Genomic DNA, 27,490 nt, shown 5'->3' with positions numbered 1-27,490 from the left:
GAAGTGCATCGTACACACACACACATACAGTTCAAAAGACAGAACTGAACTGAATTTATAAAGCACCTCTCACAGCCACTGTCTGCCTCAACGCACTTTACTTTTTGAAGTAACTTTTTGTAAGAAAAGAATCTGTGAAAGCCAATTTGCACACAGCAATGTGATAATGATCAGATAACTTGTTCGTGGTGTTGATGTATCCTATTGGTATATTAGTTCATCTGTCTTGCAGTAGTTGAGGAATGAATTTGGGGCAGAACTTTCTTTCACACACAATGCCATGATGGGACCCTTGCCCTCAAAGGATGGCTGTGATGGATCGGTTGAGAAGAGTACTTGTGACAGTGCAGCATTTCCTCAGTATGGCAATTCTCTATTCATGTGTGGACTTGGTGATCTACAAATCACTTCCCGCAGATTACACTTGCAATTACAATTGAGATTATAATCTAGGCGAGGGGAAAAAAACATAGTCCTTTACAGTGCACAACATGTGAGACTTGGCACATTGCAGCTCTGACATTGAGTCTTGGCTCTGCGCACGTTTCCAGCAGGAGGCAGTCATGCTCATTGAGTAACTTCACTTTGCCTCACGGATTTTTCAGTTTGAGATCCCTGTCATTGCCCAGAGGCTGTGACCTTCTGCAAGGATTGCCACCATCTGATTCTGAAAGAGGACCCGATCACATTAAAACTGAGAAGATCCGGTGAGAAAGTGTTCCCCTCAAAGCCAATTCTAATCTGTGTGCACATTTTTAACTTGCTTGAAGGCCCAGAGTGGCCAGCACTGAAATGCTTTATATTCCTGCATGGACAATCATCGGGGTGGTTATTCATGTCTACATCAAGGCAGATTTTATCAGAAGATTGATTTTACTGTGGTCATTTGTTTAGGATGACTTGAAATTCCTGGCGTTTCATATTCTCCCATACTTCCTCTCTCCCAGTCCTACAATACGGAATTTAACCCCATCATTTCCCACATGAGCGGAGATCCTTGTGACCTGCTGAGGTTGTGGGTTTAGTGGCAAGGGGCTCTGCGCAGCAGGATCTGACCAAACTGGCTCCAGGTAGGGCAGTTGGCAAGAGTGGAGGTGGCCACCTCATCAGGTTGGGTTGCTTCTTGAATCGAGTCGCCGAGGTGATCCACGGTGATGTAGTATAAACCCGTTTGAAACCAGAGTCCAGACTGCCGGGCAGCGGCTAGTGAGGTTTAAAAATTGGCTGCATCTGGCAGCTGCATGAGATGGTGAAGGTAAGTAACTGCAGTTTTAATTACTGCAAGCCAAGTTTGAATGAAAAGCAGATTGGAGCTTCACAAAATGGCCTCAAAATCTTTCATTTCATGTGTGCACATGATCATCCACGGGCACGTTAAATTGGAACAACCTACCCTGGTACAATTGATAGGCAAAGTCTTGGATGACTTCATTTTCCATAGGGTTGTCACTTGTGCTAAAATGGCCATTCCTGTGTGCTGGCTTTTACAACACTGACAACACTTTAAAAAAAAACACTTTTATGAATGCAAATTACTGCGGATGCTAGAATCTGAAACAAAAAGAGAAAATGCTGGAAAGTCTCAGCAGTCTGACAGCCTCTGTGGAGAGAGAATAGCTATGATGTGGAGATGAACAAAGCTCTGACAAAAGGTCATCCAGACTCGAAACGTTGGCTCTATTCTCTCTCCACAGATGCTGTCAGACCTGCTGAGATTTTTCGGCTAATTCTGTTTTTGTTTCAAAAAATACTTTAGTGGCAGTAACACCTGTTGGTCATAAAAGGGCTATGTAAATGTCAGTATTGATTTCTGACATGCTATGGGATTGTGTGGAGGTCATTACAGTTGAGCTCAGTGTTGCATTTGCAGTAGGGAACTTGGGAAGTAGAGTCTTGGGAGTTTACATGGTGTCGTCTCGATAACTTTGGTGTTGAGGTCGGTTTAGTGCGACCCACTGCTATGGCGATGGCCAACTTGGAACGAGACTGGGATTGGCAGTGGGGTGGAACCTACACCTTGACTGTGAGGAAATAAGATGGACGCAATAAGATGGAGTTGTGATGGAATTATTGGGGAAGAGAGGCAGTTTGGACTCTTAGATCAAACGTACTTCAGTTGTACTTTTAAGGTTTTTAAACATTAACCAGATTTAATGTACCAAGGGTGAAAACATTGCAATTTATTGAACCAACTCCACTTAAACTTGTGTTCATTAGCGTCGCCAATATCCAGCTTCAAGTGTCTTGGCACACATTATGGTGACTTCAAAGTGACTCCTTGCAGTAAAAGCCTACGTTCCAGCATATACCTGTATTAGCCAGTTAACTGGCCAAGTTGATAGCCTATATTAGCAAAGCAATCAACCATATTTCTTTCTCTTTGATTCTTGTAGAACCATTGGTTACGGTGTAAAAGGAGGCCATTCAGCCCATTGTCTGTTGATTCTCTGCAAGCTCGGCTCAGTTGGTCCCACTCCTTCTGCCTTTTCCCTGTAGCCCTGTGATTTGTTCTTCTTTTCAGGTACCACAACCCCAATTCTCTGAGAGCCTCGGTTGAATCTACCCTCTTCCCCCAGGCACAACCGAAGTACATTGTGAATCCCAACCACTCGCTGTGTAAAAGAAGCTTTTCCCCATCTTACCTTGTATGTGTCCTATATCCTATAGTTCTCTATCCTGCAGCCAACAGGAACAGTTTCTCAATTTACTCTCTAGACCTCTTGTGAATTTGAATTTATCAAATCTCCCCAGAAACTTTAATTTTCTAAGGGGAGCAGTCCCGATCTGTCCGTGTAACTAAAAAGCTCCTTGCCCCTAGAAGCATGCACCAGTCTTTTCTGCTCCCTCTCTCTCGCCTTTACATAGTTGATAAGCGTGTTCAAATGTCCTCAGATGGGACTATCTTTTTGAGGGAGAAAGGTGTCAGAAAATGAGAATCAATTATTTGAAGCGATATGTAAAGTGTACAAGGTGTGCCTCGGTGTTTGGATCCAGAGGGATAGAACATAGAAAAACTACAGCACAAAAGCAGGCCTTTCGGCCCCACAAGTAGGCCTACCTATAACCCTCCATCCTATTAAGTCCCATGTACTCATCCAGGAGTCTCTTAAAAGACCCTATTGAGTTTGCCTCCACTGTTAAGTTCTTACTGTGCAGAACTTTTAATTGGAGGTTCAGTAGCATCTAATGGCAAACCTCACAGCCCCGGTAACACAGGGCTTTCTGTACAGTCTGGTTTTAGTTTTTAAAGAGGGAAAATAATTTCATTATCGGAGCACTTCATTTTCCTGTGCTACATGATGTCTTAAACATGGTTGTGAACAGGTGAAGGTGGTACTAGTGGAACAATTGTAGAATGATGCTGAAGGAGGCCATTTGGCCCTTCTTACCTCAGCTCGCTTGTAATGCTGTCCAAATTATTCCTCTAACCTTCTCAGTGCTCCCGCACTTTTTCTCCCTTCAAATCTTTAATTTCCATTCGGGAAGTTAGTGGGCAAACCTGCTTCTACTATCCATTCATGCAGTGTATCCAGATTGAACTCTGCGTATTTTTAAAAGAAATTATTTTCCACCTCCTGCCTCTCCTGCTGCTTTCCCTTTTTTAATCCTTGCCCTCTGGTCATTGACCTTTCTGCCCCTGAAAGCAGTTTATTCCTTCACATTCCATCAAAACAGTTCATGACTCTGTATAAATATGGGCCTGCCCCACTCATAGATTCCCCACTGTAGAAGAGGGCCACTCAGCCCATCGAGTCTGCACCAATTTCCCCCCCCCCCCCCCAAAACAGAGATCACCCAGATCCTATCCCCGTAACCCCATGTATTTACCCCGCTAATCCCCCTAATCTACCCATCATGGGACACTAAGGGGCAATTTAGCATGGCCAATCCTCCAAACCTGCACATCTTTGGATTGTTGGAGGAAACCGGAGCACCCAGAGGAAACCCACGCAGACATGGGGAGAACATGCAAACTCCACACACAGTCACCCGAGGCCGGAATTGAATCCGGGTTCCTGGTGCTGTGAGGCACCAGTGCTAACCACTGTGCCACCTGGCTTGAAGTCGAGCGACTCCTAGCTTCTCTCGTATTTCTAGGTATAACTCAAATCCAATAATCCTGGTGGCGTTCACCTCCGACCCTGACAACTTCCCAAAGTGTGCTGCCAGACTCGGGCCTAATGCTGGGCCCCAATCAGTGATTTTTCTTTTCTAAATAACACTGTTTAAAATTCAGCTAGATTGAAATACTTTGGAGTTTACAACAATCTCAAATGAAATTCCCCTTTCCTGCTGCGTTAGTCCTTTCTGCTGCCTTCAGCAATTGACATCACACGGCCGTGCTGTCTACATTTTGCAGTGCCATTTTTGGCCGTGACACTTTCAAAAGCTTCCCAGGGTCGTTGTTGCAATTCAGACTGCTATGTTCTCTAATTGTCTGAAGCCAGACAGATCAAGTCAGGCAGAGAGGTGGGAGAATGCAGCTCTTCCCTTGGAAGGTGACCTTCATGTGCACTTGTGCCCCTGCCTGGAGCAAGAAGTGCTTCAGGCGACCCTCAGTGATCCTATTTCAGCTTGATTCACTGCCCTGATATTGAACTCTATTTAAAAACAAAACTCATCTCTCCAGCATCCGCTATTCCACTGACCTCTTCCAGTTTGCGTGTCTGAGTTGCAGTTGCATTGTTCACAAAGCTTTCCTGCTCAGCCCCTGAAGTGAAGTCTACATACTGGCCAATCTGGTAGTTGTTCACTTATTTTAACAAGCGCCCTGGTAGTTCTGTTGATTTTTTTTTTAACCGCTAATGAAAGTCTGGCCGGTTGGATGCTCTGTGTACTTGGTGCTGCAATTTACCCCATTGTTCTTTGACTTAGAGCACAAGGCACGGTGATTAGCACTGCTGCCTCACAGTGCCAGGGACCCGTGTTCGATTCCCGGTTTGGGTTACTGTCTGTGCGGAGTCTGCACGTTCGCTTCGTGTCTGTGTGGGTTTCCTCCGGGTGTTCCAGTTTCTCCCACAGTCGGAAAGACGTGCTGGTTAGGGTGCATTGGCCGTGCTCAATTCTCCCTCAGTGTAACTGAAATCATAGAATCATAGAAACCCTACAGTGCAGAAGGAGGCCATTCGGCCCATCGAGTCTGCACCGACCACAATCCCACCCAGGCCCTACCCCTACATATTTACCCGCTAATCCCTCTAACCTACGCATCTCAGGACTCTAAGGGGCAATTTTTAACCTGGCCAATCAACCTAACCCGCACATCTTTGGACTGTGGGAGGAAACCGGAGCACCCGGAGGAAACCCACGCAGACACGAGGAGAACGTGCAAACTCCACACAGACAGTGACCCGAGCCGGGAATCGAACTCAGGGCCCTGGAGCTGTGAAGCAGCAGTGCTAACCACTGTGCTACCGTGCCGCCCAGGCGCTGGAGTGTGGCGACCAGTGGATTTTCACCGTAACTTCATTCCAGTGTTAATGTAAGCTTACTTGTGACACTTTAAAACTTAGAAAACTGACATAAGGCTACTGCTTGCCCATCATACATTCCACCTCTTCCATTTGTACTTGCACGATGGGGGTTGCCAGTTTGTGAATCTCTCTTTACTGTCCCTTGTTAAGGCTGAACCATGGCAGGTTGGCTGTTTGGTGGTCACTTAATTCACACACAAGGAATTTATTCCCTCAGTCTGCCCACCCATCCTCTCCTCTTGGGTCCAGATCTGGCTGGGTTATGTTTTTTTGTGCAGACTGGCACTTTTGCAATTCTGTTGTAGTTGGCTCTGGAGTTTAGTGTGCAGTGATGAGGTAACAAAAGGCACTTAACTACTTCTTTTCCTCCGCCTTCTCTGCTTCCAAAACAATACGTAATAACCTGGACTGTATCAACACTTACTCCTTACTTGAGGACTGACTGCAGCAGTAAGTCAGACAGACCCAGCTGTGTCTCTCAGTGCTAGCCTCGCGTCCTTCTAGTAGTATCTGCGTGGCCTGAGGGTTCCCATCTGAAATAGTCAGGATGCCTGTCGCGTGACAGAATAGTGTAAAAGGGAGCTCTGACATCCGGGTGTGAACTTTCTAGTTTAAACCGGTTTCTCTAAACAAGGGAGGAAGTCAGACTCCGTAAGTGTGGCCTGAGCAACTTGTCAAAGCTGGATTTTATCCCATCGTTTCTGAATGTGGAGATGCTGGCGTTGGACTGGGGTGGGCACAGTAAGAAGTCGCAGAACACCAGGTTAAGGTCCCAACAGGTTCATTTGGAATCGTGAGCTTTTGGAGCTCTGCTCCTTCCATCAGGTGGAGTGGACAAGGAGTGGGTGAAGGAGCAGCGCTCCGAAAGCTCGTGATACCAAATGAACCTGCTGGACTTTAACCTGGTGTCGTGGGACTTCCGACTCTTATAATTTCTGAAGATGACAGCTAGGCTCCTTAAACCTGTTGACGGCCTGTCACGCCGGTATTGTTCGTTTGGTTGGAGTGGTGAATGTGAATCGCCCAAACTGAATGTGAGGTGGTTAGACAGCCAGGGGGTTTTGCCCTGCTCATGCAATACAGTAAGAAGTCTCACAACACCAACAGGTTTATTTGGTAGCAAATACCATAAGCTTTCGGAGCACTGCTCCTTCGTCAGATGGAGTGGAAATGCCTTTTTAACCTGGTATTGTGAGACTTCTTACCATGTTCACCCCAGTCCAACGCCGGCATCTCCACATCATGCAATACAGAGCAGCATACTGCAATCGATTATTCTTTGAATGTGTTTCTGTGTGGCCAACCCCACAGATATCAATTACAGACAGTTGACGTATTCAAATTGGGTTGGCCAGCTAGACACACTCTCTCTCTCTCTCTCTCTACAGTGAAGTTACATAAGCAAGTGCTGTCCGGTTAATATGCACACTATCTCTGCTTATCCTAAATATCTGCATGGGTTGGAGTGACACAGGTGAAACCATTGCAGTGGAAGGCCCGGACAAATGGTCTTTGTAATTCCCTCTGGTGTAAGGGGCGGGGAGGGGAGGAAATACAGATTTAAAATGTGAAATAAAGGTCTCAACATGAAGTACTGGGAAATGCATGATAAACCTTGTAGGAACTGAGAAAAAGGTGGATTGCCGTTTCTGTTGGGGATTTTCATTCGAGCCAAGGTTCCCCGTGGAGGTGCTGTTGTAGATCTGTCGAGCCGTACGGTTCTTTTTTTAAAAAAAAATTAAACTCTGTTCATGATTGCAACAAGATTACAGCCACAATAATAGACTTTGTAACCAAGTGAGAGTCTGTATTTACTCAGTTATAGCTGTTGATGTATTAAGGGGCTGGCTACCACCCAGCAGAGAGTACTGTACACTTGTGTGTTTATCTCATTGAGATTACAGCTGGCATTAGCCAAGTCTTGTACCTGTTGCACCAGTAGCTGGTTGTGGTTTGATTTTCAGTACTTCTGTTGATTGAAGCTAATTTATCCGGGTGGTGTTTGAGGCTTTGCAATTAACTGGTTATATTTATTTATAAATTAAATGGTGTCCACCTGTCCAACAAGAGGAATGAAGAGTCCAAATGAGATCTCACTTGCCTTTGATCTGGTTGGAGTCAGTAATCTGTTCACTCACCCCCAATTCTCCTTCATTGGCTGATTCAAATCTTAACAGATAGCACCAGAAGTAAGATTTTAGTTTTGAGAATCAGTTTTCAGAGTTCACAGTGATGTAGCTGTGTGTTGATTGCTTTTTAAAATGCCCTACAATTCCCCTCAGCAGCCGGGTGTGGATGGTGCTGTGTTTTTGTTCAGTGTCCCAGCTAGCTGCAATATCCTGATTATACCATCACATCAATGGCAGATTATATATTACATGTGTACAATATAGCATAAAGGAGGTAATTGATCTGTCTACTCAGCCCCTGTACTGCCCCAAAAGTGTAAGTTTATACTTTATTAGTGGAATCATAGAATCCCTACAGTGCAGAAGGAGGCCATTGGGACCATCAAGTCTGCGCTGACCACAATCCCACCCAGGCCCTATCTCCATAACCCCATGCATTTACCCTAGCTAGTCCCCCTGACGGGCAATTCAGCATGGCTAATCCACACACCTTTTAGAGTGTGGGAAGAAGCCGGAGCACCCGGAGGAAACCCACGCAGACACAGGGAGAACGTGCAAACTCCACACAGACAGTGACCCGAGCCAGGAATCGAACCTGGGTCCCTGGCGCTGAGGCAACAGTGCTAACCCACTGTGCCATCGTGCCGCTCTTAGTGTCATAAGTAGGCTTGCATTAACACTGCAATGAAGTTACTGTGATTGGTTTGAATTTCTTCACTCTTCCTGATTATGTTGTTTGCTTAAAGCACCACCTACTATTTATATACTTGCTTGTTCTTGACAGCACTTTGTTCACTGTTTTAGAATTTTAAATAGTGTGTGTATGTGCACGCTGTCTCCTCACGGCACTGAGTTATGGATGTGTTGCTGGATTGTCTAAACCCCCCAGCGTTACTAATTATAGCATCTTTTGATCCTTGCTGGAGGAATTTAGAGTTTGCTCCCTCAGACATGAACGTCACTTGGTAATACTTTTTGGTCCTTTTTACAAGTGTTTTCATTGCTTTATGAAAACACAGTTTATCTGCTATGAACTGTGCTGCAGTCATCTATCCTGCCAACCTCCCCGTCAGTGGCCATTCCCCATGCTCTCCCTCAGGACTGTTGCCAGCAAGTTGCCTTGGACGAGTCACAGCAGCATGCTGAGCAAAAGTTTGCTGGCATGATCTCTTGCTCCGAGGACTTTTAAATCTGTGTCGCCACTGTGCCACAGAGATCTCGGAGCATTAAACCAGGCCTGTTCGTGTCACCTCTTCAGTTTTATTGTACAATTAAAAATGATGGCACACACAAACTTCCCTTAACTCAATCTTAGTGACTGATCTAACAGTAGACCATTTAGCTCCTCGAGCCAGTTTGGCTCCTCTTTTCTCCTCTAGGGCATCAGTGGAGATGGTGGCATAGTGCTCAAATTACTGGGCTGGTCAGGACACTGGCCTTGGAAGAGGTGCAGTGCATAGGAACAGGAATACGCCCATCTCACCCGTTCCGCCATTCAATTAGATCACGACAGGTTCACCAGCATTAGGCACACAGGTTCAAATCCCACCCTGCAGCTGGCTGAATCTTCAATTTCATGAACGAAATCTGGAACTGAAAGCTAGTTTCATTGATATCAGTGACCAATGAAACTGTCGTCGTGAAAACCCATCTGGTTCACTAATGTCCTTTTAGGGAAAGAAATCTGCTGTCCTTACCTGGTCTGGCCTACATGTGACTCCAGACACACAGCAAAATGTGGTTGACTTCCGACTGCTCCCTCCAATGGCCTAGCAAGCCACTCAATTCAAGAGCGATTAAGGATGGGCAATTAAAAAATAAGCCTTTCAATCCCTTTCACCTGACGGATCTTGGTTTTTGATGTTTTTTCATTGACTTCCCAACCTCAACAGCCTTCTGCGAATAAATCCAGGTTTCTAGTACTTTTGGTGAAGAGGTCACCACTGAATGGCTCTGATTTGAAGGTTATACCTCCTTGTCCTGATCTCTCCCACCAGAGGAAACAGTTTCCCTCTCTACACCCATACATCCTTTAATCACAAACTGTTCAATTGAATTGTCCCTTAATCTTCTGTACTCTCGGGTTTACAAACCCAAGCAACTCGTCATCATTATTTAATCTTTTTTTTAGCTCTGGTGTCATTCTGGTGAACCTGTCGTGATCTAATTGAATGGCGGAACAGGTGTGATGGGCTGATTGGCGTACTCCTGTTCCTATCCTATGCAATGCACCCCCTCCAAGGCCAGTGTATCCTTCTAAAGGTGAGGTGCCTAGGACTGAATACAGTGGACAACTAGCGGCTGCAGTGCAGAGCACTGTTGAGGTTTAAGCTGAGAGAGATTAGGGATTTCCCCTCTGTCTCTGTTAATGCAGGCACTAGGCATCGGTGCATCATTTCCCATTTTTAAAAATTCTCCTTGAAACACCAAAAGTGCCACGAAATACTTATTGCAACAGGAGAAAAACAAAGTGCCACTGAAAAAAATATTTTTCCCTTCTCTCCCTCCTTTTTCGTTCTCTCCTCCTCCGTGTGTTCTCCCTTTGCTAAATGGCTTGCTAAAATTAGTGACTATATTGCTATAAGCTTGGAGCCTGATCAATAAGAAGTAAATTATTTCAACACTGTTCTGTCTGATATTATTGTGAAGTGTCTCATCTTGAGCTGCCTTGTCTGGTGAGACTTCGCTGTGAAGTGAACTTAATGCAGCACTAATCCACCTGTTTAATGTTTAGTTCCCTCGCAGTTTGGGTTAGTTGCAGTTTGCTAGCTGCTTCCTAGGGATTTACACCCTGAGCATTGTACGTTTTACAAAGAAAAACACATTAGAAATACAGAGCAGAGCTCCTGTCAACACTGGCAAAAAAGGTTTTGTACATGTACTGCTCTGGCAAACCTTTTAACTAAAATAAATCTTTCTTTTCAACCTTTGGTTGTAGGTCTTTAGTCATAACAGAAAAAAAGTGTTGCTTTCATAAAGGGCCAATCGTAGAATCCCTGCAATGCAGAAGGAGGCCTTTCGGTCCGTCAAGCCTGTATTAATTCTCTTGACAGAGCATTTTACCCAGGCTCTATCCCTGTAATCCCACATATTTGCTCCATTAGTCCCCCTAACCTACACATCTTGGGACACTAAGGGGCAATTTAGCATGGCCAATCCACCTAACCTGCAACCTGCACATCTTTGGGCTTTGTGACATCCCAAAGTGCTTTGCAGCCTGTGAAGTACTGTTTGGAAGCCTAGTCACTGTTTCAATGTAAGAATTGCAACAGGCTATTTGTGCACAGCAAGCTCCCACAGGAAGCAATTTGATAAGGTAATTTTTTTGGGTGCTGTTGGCTATAATGGGTCCCTGCTTCTCTCACCTCAAGTGTATTTCTCGGTGATGCTGGGTGGCTCAAGCAGCTAGATGTAAATTAATTCTGAAGCCGACTTTGAAATAGTGCCCTTGGGGTGTTTTTTTTGGCATCCACCCCAGAGGGCAAATGAGGCCTGGGTAGGCCTCAGTGTGGTGCTCCCTTGGTATTGCGCTGAAGTGTCAACCTGGATTTAGTGTTGACGTCTTTGAAATGGGGTCTGAACTCTGGCTGGGGTGAGAGTGCCACTCACTGAACAATGACTGGCGCCCAAAGCCATCAAACTTGATGGACCTGTTGTGTGCTTTGAATACTGTGCTGTTTTTCTCCTTTGATAAAGCGCAAGGTTAATTAGCTGTTTGATCTGACACTCTGGGGTAACAAATCCTGTGTTTAGACCCTGATATCGTTTGCGAATTCGGGTCACTTTCACCAATGTGCAATCAGTCTAAATGTATTTACTTGGACCATTATTTGCCGAGCTTGTTAGTCAAGGGATCTTAAAACCCGACCTTACCGTCCTTTTCTATTAATTACAGTCTCTTAATCTTAAGACTTGTGTGGTGCAGAATGTTTGCTTCCAACCCTGTCCTTTTGCAAGTGACATGGGTTACAACATTTATAATGAATTAACTGCATGTGCTTTATTCTTTTGTCTCCTCCTTTGACCTGGTGGAGTTTATAGTGTTTCAGTGACTAAATCTTTCTCAATTTTCCAGGAACTGGCTCTTGAAGTATAGCCACCTTGTGTCACACCGTAGTCTGATGCTCCCTGTATTTAAATGTACACCACACTATACACGTTTGGCTTTGTGATGCAGCGCCTGAATGTTACTTTACCTAGCAACAGCCAGTGGGGCTCTTTGAAAGCTGAGAGGGGTAACTCATTCTTCCAGTGAGGGCTGTCACCGCAGATGGTGGCTAGCTACACAGTCACCCGATTTTGAGGGCTGTGTGAGTGTGCGTCTCAAACTGAAAGCAATTTTCCTCCACGATGCAGTGATATAGGAAGTGCCTTCAGTCACCGAGCACTGGGATTATCCTAGCATCTTAAGGTTGGCTTGCAATATACCACAAACTTGTAAAGACAGTACTTTCCCGGTGTTTTCAGTCTTGTAAACTCAAGCGCACTGGACCATAGAACATAGAAAGCCACAGCACAAACAGGCCCTTCGGCCCACAAGTTGCGCTGATCATATCCCTACCTCTAGGCCTATCTATAGCCCTCAATCCCATTAAATCCCATCTAAAGACCATGGGCTGTTGCTTTCCTTCAGAACACTTTGGATGAGTGCAGACATAAACTTACTGATAAATACTGTCGCAAAGCAGTCTCTAAGTGCAAATTTAAAAATGCAATTTTGGCTCTTGAAACGATGATAGCAAAAGGGTTAAACCATGTGGGTGGGGGTGAGGATGCTTTTTAAATTTGGTAGCAATGTGTAAAACTGTGCAACCTGTCCCCTAAGCACTTGTCATCTGCTACAGCCCAGCAATGCTGTGTGTCTCTCCTTTAAGGGAAAGGAATGTGTGTCCTTTTTTAGCTTGCTGCCCAGAGTATTGCTGACTGTCTTGGGACTGAGCATGTGAGGGTTCCCATTAATGTTTCAAACTGTTCTCCTCGGATGAAATATTAACCTGGACTCACGAGCCGCGATCAAGGGCACCAAGTGGGCTAAGGAACAGAGAACTTGCATTTACACTGTGCCACGTGTTCATGTTCCCAAGGCACTGTTCACCCAATGAGCTGTCTTTACTTTTGAGATCCGGTTATCCATATAGGTAAATGCAGATGATCAGTGTTCACACGCACAGCCTGTGAATGATCAGTGTGTTGTTTACCTAGTCACTCAGAGTATTTGAGGGAGGGTCATTGGGCCAAAAGAAATGGGGAGATCTGCTAGTGTCATGGGGGCTTTTACAGGAAGGACAGGGTCTCAGTTTTAAAGTCCCACCCAATGAGTGGCATCTCCACTGTAGCACAAAGGGGGGTGCGATACTAGTGCTTGTCTGGATTTGTGCTCCAGTTCCAGGGTGGGACTTTAACCCACACAAGGGAAGTTTAATATCAGCTGAGGTGTAGTAGTCTAATTCAATGTTCCCCTTTCTGTATGGCCCAAAGAATGGAGTTTAGTATGATCGGTACCCAGGCAGACCAACATTACTAGTCATTGGTTCTGACTTAAGGAGGGTGGTGGGGAATCCATCGATGTGGTTGGACAACAGATTACAGTGCACCCCAATGTCCTCCATTTTGTGTCCTTTCAAGCTGTTCTGGTCTTTCAGCCAAGCAACGTTGTCTGAGCGTAGCATCTACAATAACCATTTTTATTGCTGTCGCACCTTTTAAAATAGTTAAAACAGCCCGAAGCCTTCACAGGAAGGTTATGTAACACTTGAGGCACACAAGCTATTTGGGCAGACGACCAAAAGCTTGCTCAGAGGTTTTGAAGGGCATCTTAAAAGGAGGGTCGAGAGTCGGGGAGGTTTGAGGAGGAGGGAGATCCTGAGCTTGCGGCAGATTTCTGCAGATGAGGGGTCAATGGTCAATTTTCTAGGACATAAAAGGATTAGAAGGGCATGCTGCTGGCATCTTGAATTCACTGCCTCCGCTGATAGTTGAGGCTGAAATGCTCAACTCATTTTAACGGTACCTGGATCTGTATCTGAAGAGCTCTAACCTGCAAGGCTATGGGCCAGGTGCTGGGATTAAAATGAGTGGCTAGTGTCTTTTCCCTTTGACTGGCGCAGGCATGATGGACTGAATGGTCTCTTGCTGCACTGGAACATTTCACTGGTTTTCCTCTGTTTAATTTAGCTGCTGATTTGGTGTGGAAAGCTCCTCTTGAGCCAGTTTTACTGTAATTCCAACGAGCTATTGGGAGCATTAAGGTATGACTCGACCTTCATTCCACACGTATAAACTTGAACCTCTTTAGTGTAAGTGAAATAACAGAACAGAACAAGCTCAAGCAATAAACCCTAATGACTCCTTTTATCTGATATCTGTTACTTTAAAGATTTTGGGTCAGTGTTCATGTGAACTCAGGGATTGATGAGAGTTGCGTTGCTGTTTCTCCATTATTTGAGAGGAGAGGGCTGTGCATACTTGAAATTTTCCACCCTCCTTTAACAACCCAGTGCAGGTGTTGAGCTGTGTATGGATTCCAGGATATATAACCCATGGCTATTAAATTTTACTTGTACTATTTTGAGTGACGCTGTCCTTTTGTTTTTCAAGCAACTGGTGTTCTCTCCCAGTCGCGGGTCTTTCAGGAGAGTAACTGCCTCTTATTCGTTTTCCTTTGTACCGAGATTATGCTGCATTAACTGAATGCAAAGAATTTGCGTAATGCGTTTCCAAAGGTTTTTGCAGGCAATAGATAAGATGGAGCAAGCAACACTCTGGCAGAGTAGTCAGCACTGCTGTCTCTCAGCGCCAGGGACCTGTGTTCGATTTTAGCCTTGGGTCACCGTCTGTTTGGAGTTTGCGCATTCTCTGTGTTTGTGTGGGTTTCCTCCCGCAGTCCAGAGATGTGTAGGTCAGGTGGATTGGCCGTGGTGAATGCATGGGGTTACGGGGATAGGGCAGGACAATGGGCCTGAGTAAGATGCTCTTTTGGAGAGTCAGTGCAAACTCAATGGGCTGAATGGCCTCCTCCTGCACTGCAGGGATTCTGAGATTCTACATATTGCACATTGAATTTTGGAATGGCAATAAGCAAAGTATAAAAACACCCAATGACAAATAGGTGATGGTTTGGACCAATAGGTGGCTTGTTGCAGCAGTAATATTAAAACTTTATGGAGTGGAGCTACAGTTATAGGTCATTGCAGGAATTTGGAACCTCCCTTAGCAGCCTGTCCTTAATGTGAGCAGACTGTCCTGTCTGTAGATAGTACTCTGGGAGGGAAAATGGTACTCATCGAGGAGACAGCCACAGCTCGGACACTTTTGGGTGTATATTTATATTTTTAAAAATCCCACTCCCAATGGCAGTATTTGAAGTGTGCTATTCCGCTGTGAGCCATCTTAGCATAGAGTGACAAAGGAGCTTCCTTATCTAAATGACCGTTCGTATTTACTGGAGGAACTTGTTTCGGTTTTCCCTTCATTGCATGGAATAGTCCTCCTGAACCTGAACTGTTTGCAGTTATTTAACATTTCTTGGCTTGCTTCGGTTCATTCCCTTTTAGTTTTTGTCAGAACTGGAACTATTTTGTTTAACTTGAGTGTAAACATTACCTCATTGTCTGAGAGGGCTCCAGCAATGCAGATCCAAGTGAACTAAAGTGAATTAAAGCGTAGCTTTTCAAACTCAACTTGGATCCTACCCAAAAGATATTTTTCCTGCCTTTGACCTGGGGTTTTTCTGTGAACATCCTGTTATGGGTGGCAAACTTCGGGAAGTAGTTGTTAACCTGGAGTGTGCCATTTATCCATTGCAGGATCAATGGGCAAAAGGCTATTTATACAATCAAGCTTGCCTGCGTGAGTTAGGTTAGACTCAGTTGTGTTCCAGACTACCTGTGAGCAATGATGCAAAACTGGTTTTCTGCAGTTAGGTTAGTGGATTGTTGAATGTCCCAATTAGTTTGTGTAAGGGGACCTTGGAGAGCTTCTTATTTCAGACCCACTCCCCTTGCACACCTGTGAAAATGCACGTCAAAATAAAAATCTTAACTGGTTCTGATGAATCCAAAAACCCCCTCTGCACCATTTCCAAAAAGAAACTTGTCTATTTCAGAGGATCTTCCTAGCAAATTGTTACTGACGTTTATGCTCATTGAGTTGTTGGAGTGGCTGCACAGCACTGTACTCAGTAACCTTGTAGCTCCTCTTGTCAGCTCTGCTCATAAAGGGCAGGGAGCCAGTTGGCAGGGAATCCTATTGTTCAGTGACAAATGACTTTATTAGGCAACTACTGAAGTTACCCATCCTTGGTGTTTAGACCAAGCTATGTTCGAGCAGCCATGATGGGGCAAGATTAAGTAAAATGTCTGTCTCTATGGATTTTGTCTTTTTACCCATTGTTCTCTCCAGTGGCTTTAGCAGTGCAATGGTCGGCTATTTTTGGGCTTGGCACAGGGTAACTAGCAAATGGCTGCAATTTAATCCCCCACTCCCCCAACTCTATTCCAAAAAAGAAAATTGACTCTTGTAGGCTGTCAGTGGAGGGCAACGAGGCAAGTTGCCCTAACATGCTAGATCCGTTTTATCCCCCATGTAGGTTTAATTGAATTCGAATCTCCATATCAGTCCAGTGCTGTGTATAAAATTTACAATCAGCCTATAATACAATGCTGCATAGTTGTGAACAATCGCCATGTTTTGACAGATTACAAATGTTTATTTTTCAGATGCGTGACGAGACCGCACGATGGCTCTGAGATTCCGTACCATCTTCCCTTATACTCTCCCTGGGGTGTTGGCCCTCATTGGTTGGTGGTGGTATGTCACGCGAAAGAGAGGTCGAGAAAGCAACCACGACAAAGCGAAGCTCACCACTACCCCCGAACCGGTCACCAAAGCCGGAGGAGATCACCATGCGGCTACAGAGGAACATCAGAATGTTAATACAACGGCTGAATTAACAAATGCCAGAGAGAGAAACCATGATGAGAGTGTAGGCAAGCCATCGGAATTGGTGCCGGCTCTACAGGTTGAATGTTCAGAGCCACCGGACGTACCTGTGAGCAGTTCATGCCTATTGATGGATGGCCTGGATACTAATATGGAGAAGGATGCGCGAAAGGTTCTTCTGGACCCTTCGCCCCGATCTCCAGAAGTTCTATTCATGTCCAATGTTCAAGGTCCCCTCCAGACATCGCCCAAGATGGAGAAGGAAGGTTACCTCCATCAAATGATGGATAAAATCAGCACTGACCCCTCGGAGACCCGGCAGCCTTCAGTCTGCAACCTGGCCAAACCTCCTGTTCCTTTCCCTATTCCGAATTCCTCCGTTAAGCTGGAAGCGGGAGAGGACAATGATGACGTTTTACCTAACCTCAGTTCAGCTGCTTCTACTGAAAGCGAGCAGCCGGTGTCCGATCACCATACCATGGAAAGGCCCGAGCCGGAGGGAGAAAACGCAGGCAACCTGTCAGAGCCCCCGTGCTTCAAGACCGCACTCGGCAACGTAAGCACCAGCCCGTTTTTGATTCCGACTGGTCTTCGCCAAGAATCGGAGCAGGAAAGCCAAGCTCAGAAAGATACTACTTTCACCAAAAATGGCTTGCCCGCAGATTTGGTTGAAAAAAGTGTTGACCTGGATGAGATTGAGGAGGCAGCTGCTGGTTTGATCTCCGAGGTCATAACCGCAGCGAAGCAGGAACTCTTCTCTTCACAACTTGATCTCTGTGCAGGAGGAGTGTGCAGCGTCGGAGCGGTAGGAAGCAAGTTGGTGACTCCCACTGTGGATATGCCTGTATTGTCTAAAGTTGAAGATGTCCAGGACGGTGAGCAAGTAGGTGGTGAAGTGAGGCAGGTCGCTGAAGAGAAGCATTTGATGTCGGAGACAGATATCGCCCAGAAGAACGTACTCCCGAAAGAGAGGGCGGTCGGAGATTTTAACAAATTGGATTGTGAGCACGACCGACACCAGTTCAAGGCCGAGCTTCCTTCTTCCATTGTGTCCAGAAAGTCTTTGGAAGAAGCCAAGCTGACAGCAGAGGACTCCGGCTGCCATTCGGAAGATGGGGCTGGTGGGGAGGAACTACCAGAAAGTGGCGCAACTTTGCACAGACTAATAAACCATGAAGATTCATTGAATAATTGCGTGGTGACCAAAGTTAACTCTGAGCTGAGCTGTGAGGAAAAGCATATGGAGCCTAAAACGGTGCAGAGAGAATCTGGTACGAAAGCGAGTGACCCAAGGGAATGTATTAAAGCTGTACACAGGGACAAGAGTCAGACCTTCACAGAGGAGCTACAACCTGCTGCAACCTTTCCTCCACAGGAGTTGAATGCAACAGCGGAGGATTCTGACTGCAGTGTCTGCCACTCGGATGGGGTGGAAGGAGAGGACCAGTTGCACGCCGTGGTGACACGTACCCTAGAGAATCAGGAAACAGATGCACAACATAACTCTGTGACTGGAGAAAGTTCCTTTGAGCAGGAACCAAGCCACAGGCATAGACCTCAGGGGCATCAGGGGACTAAGTTGACGTACGCCAATGGTGGGCGAGCAGAAGAAGGTGCTGACGGGAATGCCCAGTTGCTGCTTGAAATGGAGTTTGATCATTCTGGAGGTAAAATGACAATAACTCTGCAATATATAAACAGAGTGTCGGGTAGTGCAAAGGGGTTTGCAAACTGAGCCGTATTGGGGGTGGGGGGTGTTACCCACAAACATGAACCTTTTTGGGAATGGCACCATTGCAAAGATAGAGGCAATGTCGCAGCCACTTATCCACCCCCCAGTCAAAATGAAGATTTAACTTTGACTTCTAGCAGCTAAACTGATTGTCAGATAAGAATTCACTCCACCACCACTAATGTAAAGCACTAATGCCTCGGAGTACTTTCACAGCAGAAACTTGAGCCAGACAAGCGAGCGGCTGTGTGGTTTCTGCTATTGCTGCTCATGAACCCAGCATGTTGTTACACGGTGTTGGGTTGAAATGTTTTTTAATTCCCTTTCGGTTTGAGGAGATCATAAGATTATCATCAAATTCTGCAGTGCAGAAGGAGGCCATTAGGCCCATCGAGTCTGCACCGACCACAATCCCACCCAGGCCCTACCCCCATAACGTCAGGCATTTACCCTGCCTCGTCCCCCTGACACTTGGGGGCAATTTGGCATGGCCAATCCACCTAATCCGCACATCTTTCGACTCTGGGAAGAAACAGGTGCACCCAGGGAAAACCCACGCAGACACTGGGAGAACGTGCAAACTCCACACAGGCAGTGGTCCAAGCCGAGAATCGTCCCTGGTGCTGAGTGGCAGCAGTGCTAGCCACTGTGCCGCCCACAGAATCTGAGATTCTCCCACTGTCTCCCAGTCTTGGTACATAAAGGTGAGGAATTGGTGTACGCTTGTCAATTCATGGCGCACTTAATTCCCGCGTTCTACCGCAAATTCTCATTTCGTTAACACCCAAATCAAAGGAGCTGCCCCGCAGACTAATGAATCAACAGCCTGACATAGTCGTACTCCCAGAATCATACCCTTCAGCCATTTTGCAGATTCCTCTGCACTCTCCCTGTGTGTGCCGTTCCCCGCTGCTAGACGGACACCAAATGTGGCAGTGTTCAACACCAACACCAGACTCCAGCAAATCTCAATGCAGCAGGTCAAGGAAATCTCCAGCTGATTACCACGCGCTTATACTCATCCGTATGGAAGTAGTACCGAGGGCAGGATTGTACTCTGGGTGGGGGTCCTCTATGTCCATCATCAAGAGTGACTTGGGAGTATCACTACTGTCAGACGTGGCCATGGTCTAAAGGGGCATATCTGCCAGATTAGCTCCACAGCAGGTACTGAACACTACTTGACCTTCTCGCCAATCTACCTGTTGCAGATGCAGCTCCATGGCGATATTGAGCAGCACAGACTCATAGAGTCAAAGTCCCCTCGTCTCACTGAGGGTATCCTCCATCATGACCTCCCTTAAGAGTATTGATAGGCAAAGGGATCTGGGTGTATAGGTACACAGGTCACTGAAAGTGGCAATGCAGGTGGAGAAGGTAGTCAAAGAGGCATATACGACATGCTTGAGTTAAAAATTGGCAAGTCATGTTGCAGCTTTATAGAACCTTAGGCCGCACTTGGAATATAGTATTCAATTCTGGTTGCCACACTACCAGAAGGATGTGGAGGCTTTGGAGAGGGTGCAGAAAAGATTTACCAGGATGTTGCCTGGTATGGAGGGCATTAGCTATGAGGAGAGGTTGGAGAAACTTGGGTTTGTTCTCACTGGCACGGCGGAGGTTGAGGGGAGACCTGATAGAAGTCTACAAGATTATGAGAGGCATGGACAGAGTGGATAGTCAGAAGCTTTTTCCCAGGGTGGAAGAGTCAATTACTAGGGGGCACAGGTTTAAGGTGCGAGGGGCAAGGTTTAAAGGAGATATACGAGGCAGATTTTTTACACAGAGGGTGGTGGGTGCCTGGAACTCGCTGCCGGGGGAGGTAGTGGAAGCAGATACGGTAGTGACTTTTAAGGGGTGTCTTGACAAATACATGAATAGGATGGGAATAGAGGGATATGGTCCCCAGAAGGGTTGGGGATTTTAGTTCAGTCAGGCAGCATGGTCGGGGCAGACATGGAGGGCCGAAGGGCCTGTTCCTGTGCTGTAATTTTCTTTGTTCTTTTATTATGACACTACCACTATGGAATAGATTCAGAGCAGATCTAGCAATCAACCCCAATCTGTAACCTCATGGCCCAGTGTATCCTTCACTCTTACCATTGTCATCAAAGCAAGAGAGCAACTCTGGCTCAATGAGGAGTGAAAAGAGCATGCTGGGAGCAACACGGGGTATGCCTATAAATGGGGTGCGAACCTGGTGAGCTAGACCACTGGTCTGTGCTTGCTGACTGAAACAGCATGTGATAGACAGCTAAGTAATCCCACAAGTAAGAAATTGGATTCCAGCTCTGCAGTCCTGCCGCATTCTGGCTGTGAATGACAGCAGACACCCGAGTCACTAATGGGAAGGGGAGGTTCCATGCACATCCACATCGATGATGCGGGAAGGCAGCCTGAAGTGCCATGGGCAAGGCTACAGTGTTTGCAGGTGTTCAAAATGGATGGTCCATCTTGGCTTTGCCTCGGGTCCCCTTTATCTTAGCCAGTTCCCTTCACTCTGGGGAAACCGCTGAGATGGAATATAGTATAGGCTGTAGGCCCTGACAGCATCTGGCTGTGGTACAGAGGTGAGAATTTGCCCTTTAGAATTAGCCGCACCACCTTGCTGGCTGGAGTACAATGGGGAATGAATATTGGGGGCAGTCTCCTTTGTTCCCAGAACATCATCACTGCAGGATGGGCCAGCGTCCCAGATGGTGTTTGCCTTACTGTGTGGCCATGCAATCTGTAAGGTACCATGCACAACAGATCTTGCCTTTAGTGTGGCTGCATTGTAATCCTAAAGTGACTGTGCAGCTCAGTAAACTGACTTCAGGCAGAAAGAAAAATGAGTGGACTTTAATCCTATTTCCAAACACTGCAGTGTAAGAACACAATTGATTAAATGAATCACTGGAGCACTTAGTTCCCTCTCCTCATATTCTGAACCAGTCTGTTCCATGTGCAACACAACCCGGACAACATTCAGATTTGGGCTGATTGGAAAGATTTGTGCCAGACAGTAACCATCTCCCCATGGTATTCATCACGCTCCCCCATCAACATCCTCGGAGTCACTAAGGTAAAAGCAAAATACCATGGATTCTGGAATCTGAAACAAAAATCAGAAAATGCTGGAAAATCTCAGCAGGTCTGACAGTATCTAATGCGAGAGAATAAAGCTGACGTTTCGCATTTGGATGACCCTCTGTCTATTCTGTCTCGGCAGATGCTGCCAGACCTGATATTTTCCAGCATTTCCTGTTTTTGTCCCAGGAGTCACCATTGATCAGAGACTTAACTAGATCAGACACGCACACACACCGGCTCCGTGAGCAGGTCAAAGACTGGGAATTCTGAGTGTAACTCTCCTCCTGTCTCCCCAAACCTGTCCACCACCTACAAGGCACAAGTCAAGAGTGTGATGGAATACTCTCCGCTTGCCTGGATGAGCGCAGTTCCAACAACACTCAGCGCTACACCATCCAGGGCAAGGCAGCCCACTTGATTGGAGTCCCTTCCACCACTGACGCACAGCGGCAGCAGTGTGTACCAGCTAGAAAATACACTGCAGAAACTTGCCAAGTGTCTTCCAAACCAGTGACCTCTTCCACCTCAGGTCTAAGGCAGCATATGCATGGGAGCACCTCCACCCGCAAGTTCCTGAAGTCACGCACTATCCTGACTTGGGAATATATTGCCATTCCTTCATTGTCGTTGGAACAAAATCCTGGAACTCCTCTCCCAGCTGCACTGTGCGTGTACCTACACACACATACACACACACACAGACTGCAGCAGTTCAAGAAGGAAGCTCACCTTCAGGGCAACTGGGCATGGACAGTACAAGTGAGGCCCATATCCTGTGAGTGAATAAACCCAAAGTTACATTTAAAATCTGTTTAATTAGGCACAGTGGTTAGCACTGCTGCCTCACGGCACCAGGGACTTGGGTTCAATTCCCAGCTTGGGTCACTGTCTGTGCAGAGTCTGCACGTTCTCCCTGTGTCTGTGTGGGTTTCCTCCCACAGTCCGAAAGACGTACTGGTTAGGTGCATCGGCCATGCTAAATTCTTTCTGTGTACCTGAACAGACACACGAGTGTGGCGACAAGGCGATTTTCGCAATAACTTAATCACACTGTTAATGTAAGCCTACTTGTGACACTGATAAATAAACTTTAATTAGACCTTTCTTAGCAAAGCAACAAAGTCCTGTGGTGAATCGGACCCGATTTACATCGACTTGCCTGCCAGCTTTCGATGCTCAATTTGTTTTGTCGTGTCACCCATTGAGATTCTGATCCAACGGGGCAAATGTTCAATTGAAGCTTGTGAGATTAATATTGGTCATTAATGCTGAGTTCATCCACTGGGACTAGCAGGAAGGTAGTGTTCGTTAAAGCACTTTTTCTGGAATTCATTGTATTAGCTTCTAATTGATTATTTGAATCAATTGGTCAGATCTGTAGAGCAAATTAAGCTACAAGTTCTCTAACTGCAGATGACGTGACACAGACCAACTGTATTTTACCAGTTTTGTTGAACAAAGAACAATACAGCACAGGAACAGGCCTTTCGGCCCTCCAAGCCTGCGCCGCTCCCTGGTCCAAACTAGACCATTCTTTTGTATCCCTCCATTCCCACTCTGTTCATGTGGCTATCTAGATAAGTCTTAAACGTTCCCAGTGTGTCCGCCTCCACCACCTTGCCTGGCAGCACATTCCAGGCTCCCACCACCTTCTGTGTAAAATGCGTCCTTCTGATATCTGTGTTAAACCACCCCCACCCCCCCCCCCCCTTCACCTTGAACCTATGACCCCTCGTGAACGTCACCACCGACCTGGGAAAAAGTTTCCCACCGTTCACCCTATCTATGCCTTTCATAATTTTATACACCTCTATTAGGCCTCCCCTCATCCTCCGTCTTTACAGTGAGAACAACCCCAGTTTACCCAATCTCTCCTCATAACTAAGCCCCTCCATACCAGGCAACATCCTGGTAAACCTCCTCTGCACTCTCTCTAAAGCCTCCACATCCTTCTGGTAGTGTGGCGACCAGAACTGGACGCAGTATTCCAAATGCGGCCGAACCAACGTTCTATACATCTGCAACATCAGACCCCAACTTTTATACTCTATGCCCCGTCCTATAAAGGCAAACATGCCATATGCCTTCTTCACCACCTTCTCCACCTGTAACGTCACCTTCAAGGATCTGTGGACTTGCACACCCAGGTCCCTCTGCGTATCTACACCTTTTATGGTTCTGCCATTTATTGTATAGCTCCCCCCTACATTAGCTCCACCAAAATGCATCACTTCGCATTTATCTGGATTGAACTCCATCTGCCATTTCTTTGCCCAAATTTCCAGCCTATCTATATCCTTCTGTAGCCTCTGACAATGTTCCTCACTATCTGCAAGTCCAGCCAATTTTGTGTCGTCCGCAAACTTACTGATCACCCCAGTTACACCACCTTCCAGATCATTTATATAAATCACAAACAGTTGAGTTGTGATACGCCAGCAAAAGATTGAATTTTTTGTTGTTGTTTGGTGGTCCTTCAATTCACAAACCTACATCAACACCTCCCCTTCATGTGGGATATCGGTTAAATCGTGTGGACATTTTTCACTTCCTTGGAAAGGCATGCTGCTGTAAATTAATAATGCAACACAACAGGTTCCATAACTTAAATAAAAACAGTGCTGGATAAACTCAGCAGGTCTGGCAGCATTTGTGGAGAGAGAAACAGTTAAGGTTTCGAGTCAAATGTTTGAAGTTTAGTTTGAAGTTTATTAGTGTCGCAAGTAGGCTTATATTAACACTGCAATGAAGCTACTGTGAAATTCCCCTAATCGCCACACTCCGACGGCTGTTCGGGTACACTGAGGGGGAATTTAGCATGGCCAATGCACCTAACCAGCATGACTGTGGGAGGAAACAGGAGGAAACCCACGCAGACACGGGAAGAACGTGCCAACTCCACGCAGACAGTGACCCAAGCCGGGAATCGAACCCGGGTCCCTGGCGCTGAGGCAGCAGTGCTAACCACTGTGCCACCCATTCTGTAGCCCAACGTGACTACAGAGCTGTTTCTATGTTTAACTTGCCCTGTTGTGGAGCAGTGTTGGGGGGAGGGGGGTAGAGAAGGGGGCTGCATCCCTCTTGTTCCATCTCCTAAATCAGTGTTTACTGATTACGCAGGTGGTAACATTTGAGAGTGAGGTGGGCTCTTACCTGTTAGGACATCCAAGTGTTCCCCTAGCCCTGGTAGTTCTTTAATTGGCATCCATCTGTGCGTTATTGTGATGCCTTCAGAGGAACTGTCGCAAAATGGTATTGGCAGCTTTGGACTGTCCAGCTTTGTTCAGCTATTCGGAGTGTTGCCCCCGATCACCCTCTGAGAGCCAGACCCCCAGCTGAGAGTAAAAGATGTCGGCCAGCCCCAGGAGATTGGTTTGGGCCGCAAAGCTGGTTGTCTGGGACCAAGTTGCTATTTATTGGTGTCAGAAGTAGGCCTACATTAACACTGCAATGAAGTTACTGTGAAAATCCCCTAGTCGCCACACTCCGGTGCCTGTTCAGGTACACAGAATTTAGCATGGCCAATCACCTAACTAGCGCGTCTTTCTGGGAGGAAACCCGAGAACCCAGAGGAAATCCATGTAGACACGGGGAGAGCAGAGTCTGCACAGATAGTGACCCCAAGCTGGGAATCGAACCTAGGTGCCTGCAATGTGAGGCAGAATAAGGCTTGCTGGCTTCCTATTGCTCTTAGCACCCATCGTCTGGAATCCTCTCATTGGACATCTTGGATCATAAGTATACCATTTGACCCCTCGATTAGGTATCACTTGGATCTCGCCATTCTGTATCTTAACTGTAATCCTTGGCGATTGTCATACCAGATACAAAGTTGACTAGCGCTTACTTCCTTCCACCTGCCCTATGCTGATCAAGAACCTGATATGGGGAGTGAGTTTGACAGCAATGTTCCTACTGATTCTGACTGGGGCAGCATATGAATAGGGGGGGGGCGCCTGGGAGTGTGACCTGAATCATCCTCCTTAGGTGGTGGTTTACCTCTTCAGGATCATCCACTGATTTGCACAGCTGGGTTAGCTCATCTGCCGGGGGTGTTGATTGTGACTTGCCAGGTCTAAGCTCAGCGATCCTTCAGTCACAGCTACACCCACAATGTAATGTCATTCTCTATAAAGGTTGCTGTGTAGTTGGTACTTGTAGCTGTGATTTTCCGTGTGGAAGAGATTCTGGCTAGCAATATAGTTTTGTGTGTCTCCACCTAGACTCTGTAAAGACCAGAAGAGATAGGAACAGAATGAGGCCATTCAACCCATCAAGTCTACTCCGCCATTTGATCGTGGCTAAAATGTTTCTCGACCCCCATTCTCCTGCCTTTTCCCCATAACTTTTGATTTCCTTACCAAGAACTTATCTCTGTCTTAAATACACTCAATGACCTGGCCTCCACAGCCTTCTGTGGCAATGAATTCCGCAGATTCACCACCCTCTGACTGAAGAATTCCTCCTCACCTCGGTTCTAAAGGGTCGTCCCTTTATTCTGAGGCTGTGCCCTCGGATGCGAGTCTCTCCTACTAATGGAAGCATCTTCCCCACGTCCACTCTATCTTGGCCTCTCCGTATTCTGCAAGTTTCAATGATCTCCTTCCCTCATCCTGAACTCCATCGAGTGCAGACCCAGAGTCCTTGCTCAGTACCCTTGCACCATCACCTAACTGCTGACATCAGGTAGTAATCAGAAGCTAAACCCTGACTTCTCCACCTTCCTGTGTAAGAAGACAGGGAGTTCAGTAATCCCTTTACTGAAACTACTTCTACCAGTCGATCCCATAAAGGAACTTGGAGCTCAATCCGATACTTCACTTTGCTGCGCTCATTGTTGCAATGTTTTAAACTGTTACGGAAGTATTGAAACATGCGCTAGATTGCCGATTGTGCCAAGTACTTGCTTCCATTGCTGATTTAAGGGTTTTCTTCTCATGAATTTGCTAGGTTCTGATGTAAATAGTATGGATTCGAATGATAGTGGATGCACTGCGGGAGGAGTGGATGGTCAGAGCAAGGATGGGGCTGCTTTGAACACTACATCAGATAAAACTGAACTCACCATCTGGGAGATACAAGTACCAAAGGTAAGACTGAGAAATGTTTAGTGTGGGAGTTTGTTGGGAATGGAATCTGTCCCTAGTTTACACGTTATGCAGGACAAGCTACACAGGTTTGAGGTTTGTCTGGGGCGGTAGGGGGAATTGCCTTCTGCAGTGTAACAGAATATTCAACTGGAGGGAATTGCACTTGTTGGCATTTAGCCCACTTCATGAAGTGAGCCCTCGGCTATATTTCTAGAAGTTAGTTGGTTTATAGTCTTTGTTATATCTGTGGTTGTTGGTCCAGACTTCACTGAGTGTTTTGAAGAGACACTGAGGTCACCTTGTGGTAGATGGTCGCTATTGCAAGTACCTTTCTGAATCATTCTGTAGTTGGACTGGTGACACTGGTTAGAGGCGACAATTGTGAGCATGTTTTTAAACTAGCCTAACGAGGGAAAGGACAGGAATTTTCCAAGAGGCGAGTTCAGCTTTAGTTCGTGATGAGGCCGATACGGTGGCACAGTGGTTAGCACTGCTGCCACTCAGCGCCAAGGACCCGGGTTCGATTCTGGCCTTGAGTGACTGTCTTGTGTGGAGTTTGTACATTCTCCCCGTATCTGTGTTCCTCCGGGTGCTCCTGTTTCCTCCCATAGTCCAAAGATGTGTAGGTTAGGTGGATTGGCCGTGATAAAACACGCAGGATTTTGGGAATAGGGCTGGGAGGATGTGCCTGGGTAAAATGCTCTTTCAGAAAGTTTGTTCTGACTTGATGGGCTGAATGGCCTTTTGCACTATAGGGATTCTGTGGATAAAATGTTTTTTTTTGAGGTGAGGAAATGAGGATCAAGCTTATCAGAATGCAAATAACCAGTTGCCACTTTCTGTAGGTGTTGCGTACCTGGACAGGAGCTAGATGAAAAGGCTTAATCGGAAACCTGTGCATATGAGTTGAATGCTGCCAGTCTGTAATTAAGGGATGCAAGGGCTGAAACTTGAAGGAAATTTGTAAATGATTCCCCTTACTAGTTAGACACCAGATAGGCCTCATCTGGAATACGGCATCCAGTTTTGGGCGCCATACTTGAGGAACAGTAG

The 27,490-nt window shown here is 46.3% G+C and overlaps 1 protein-coding gene across 1 annotated transcript in view; it reads left to right on the top strand.

Moving 5' to 3' along the window:
- Nucleotides 1–27,490, top strand: part of akap1b (A kinase (PRKA) anchor protein 1b) — a 68,024-nt gene that overhangs the window by 20,488 nt on the left and 20,046 nt on the right. Inside the window, exons 2-3 of the mRNA XM_078224712.1 lie at nucleotides 16,321–18,210; nucleotides 26,298–26,437. Of these exons, the coding sequence (XP_078080838.1) occupies nucleotides 16,341–18,210; nucleotides 26,298–26,437 (2,010 nt within the window). The 5' untranslated portion in view covers nucleotides 16,321–16,340. The remainder of the gene's footprint in view (nucleotides 1–16,320; nucleotides 18,211–26,297; nucleotides 26,438–27,490) is intronic.

Source organism: Mustelus asterias, chromosome 12 (genome assembly GCF_964213995.1).
Source record: "Mustelus asterias chromosome 12, sMusAst1.hap1.1, whole genome shotgun sequence".
Classification (NCBI taxonomy): domain Eukaryota; kingdom Metazoa; phylum Chordata; class Chondrichthyes; order Carcharhiniformes; family Triakidae; genus Mustelus; species Mustelus asterias.
The sequence above is the reverse complement of the archived record's forward strand: the minus strand, read 5'-3'. Positions and strand labels throughout refer to the sequence as shown.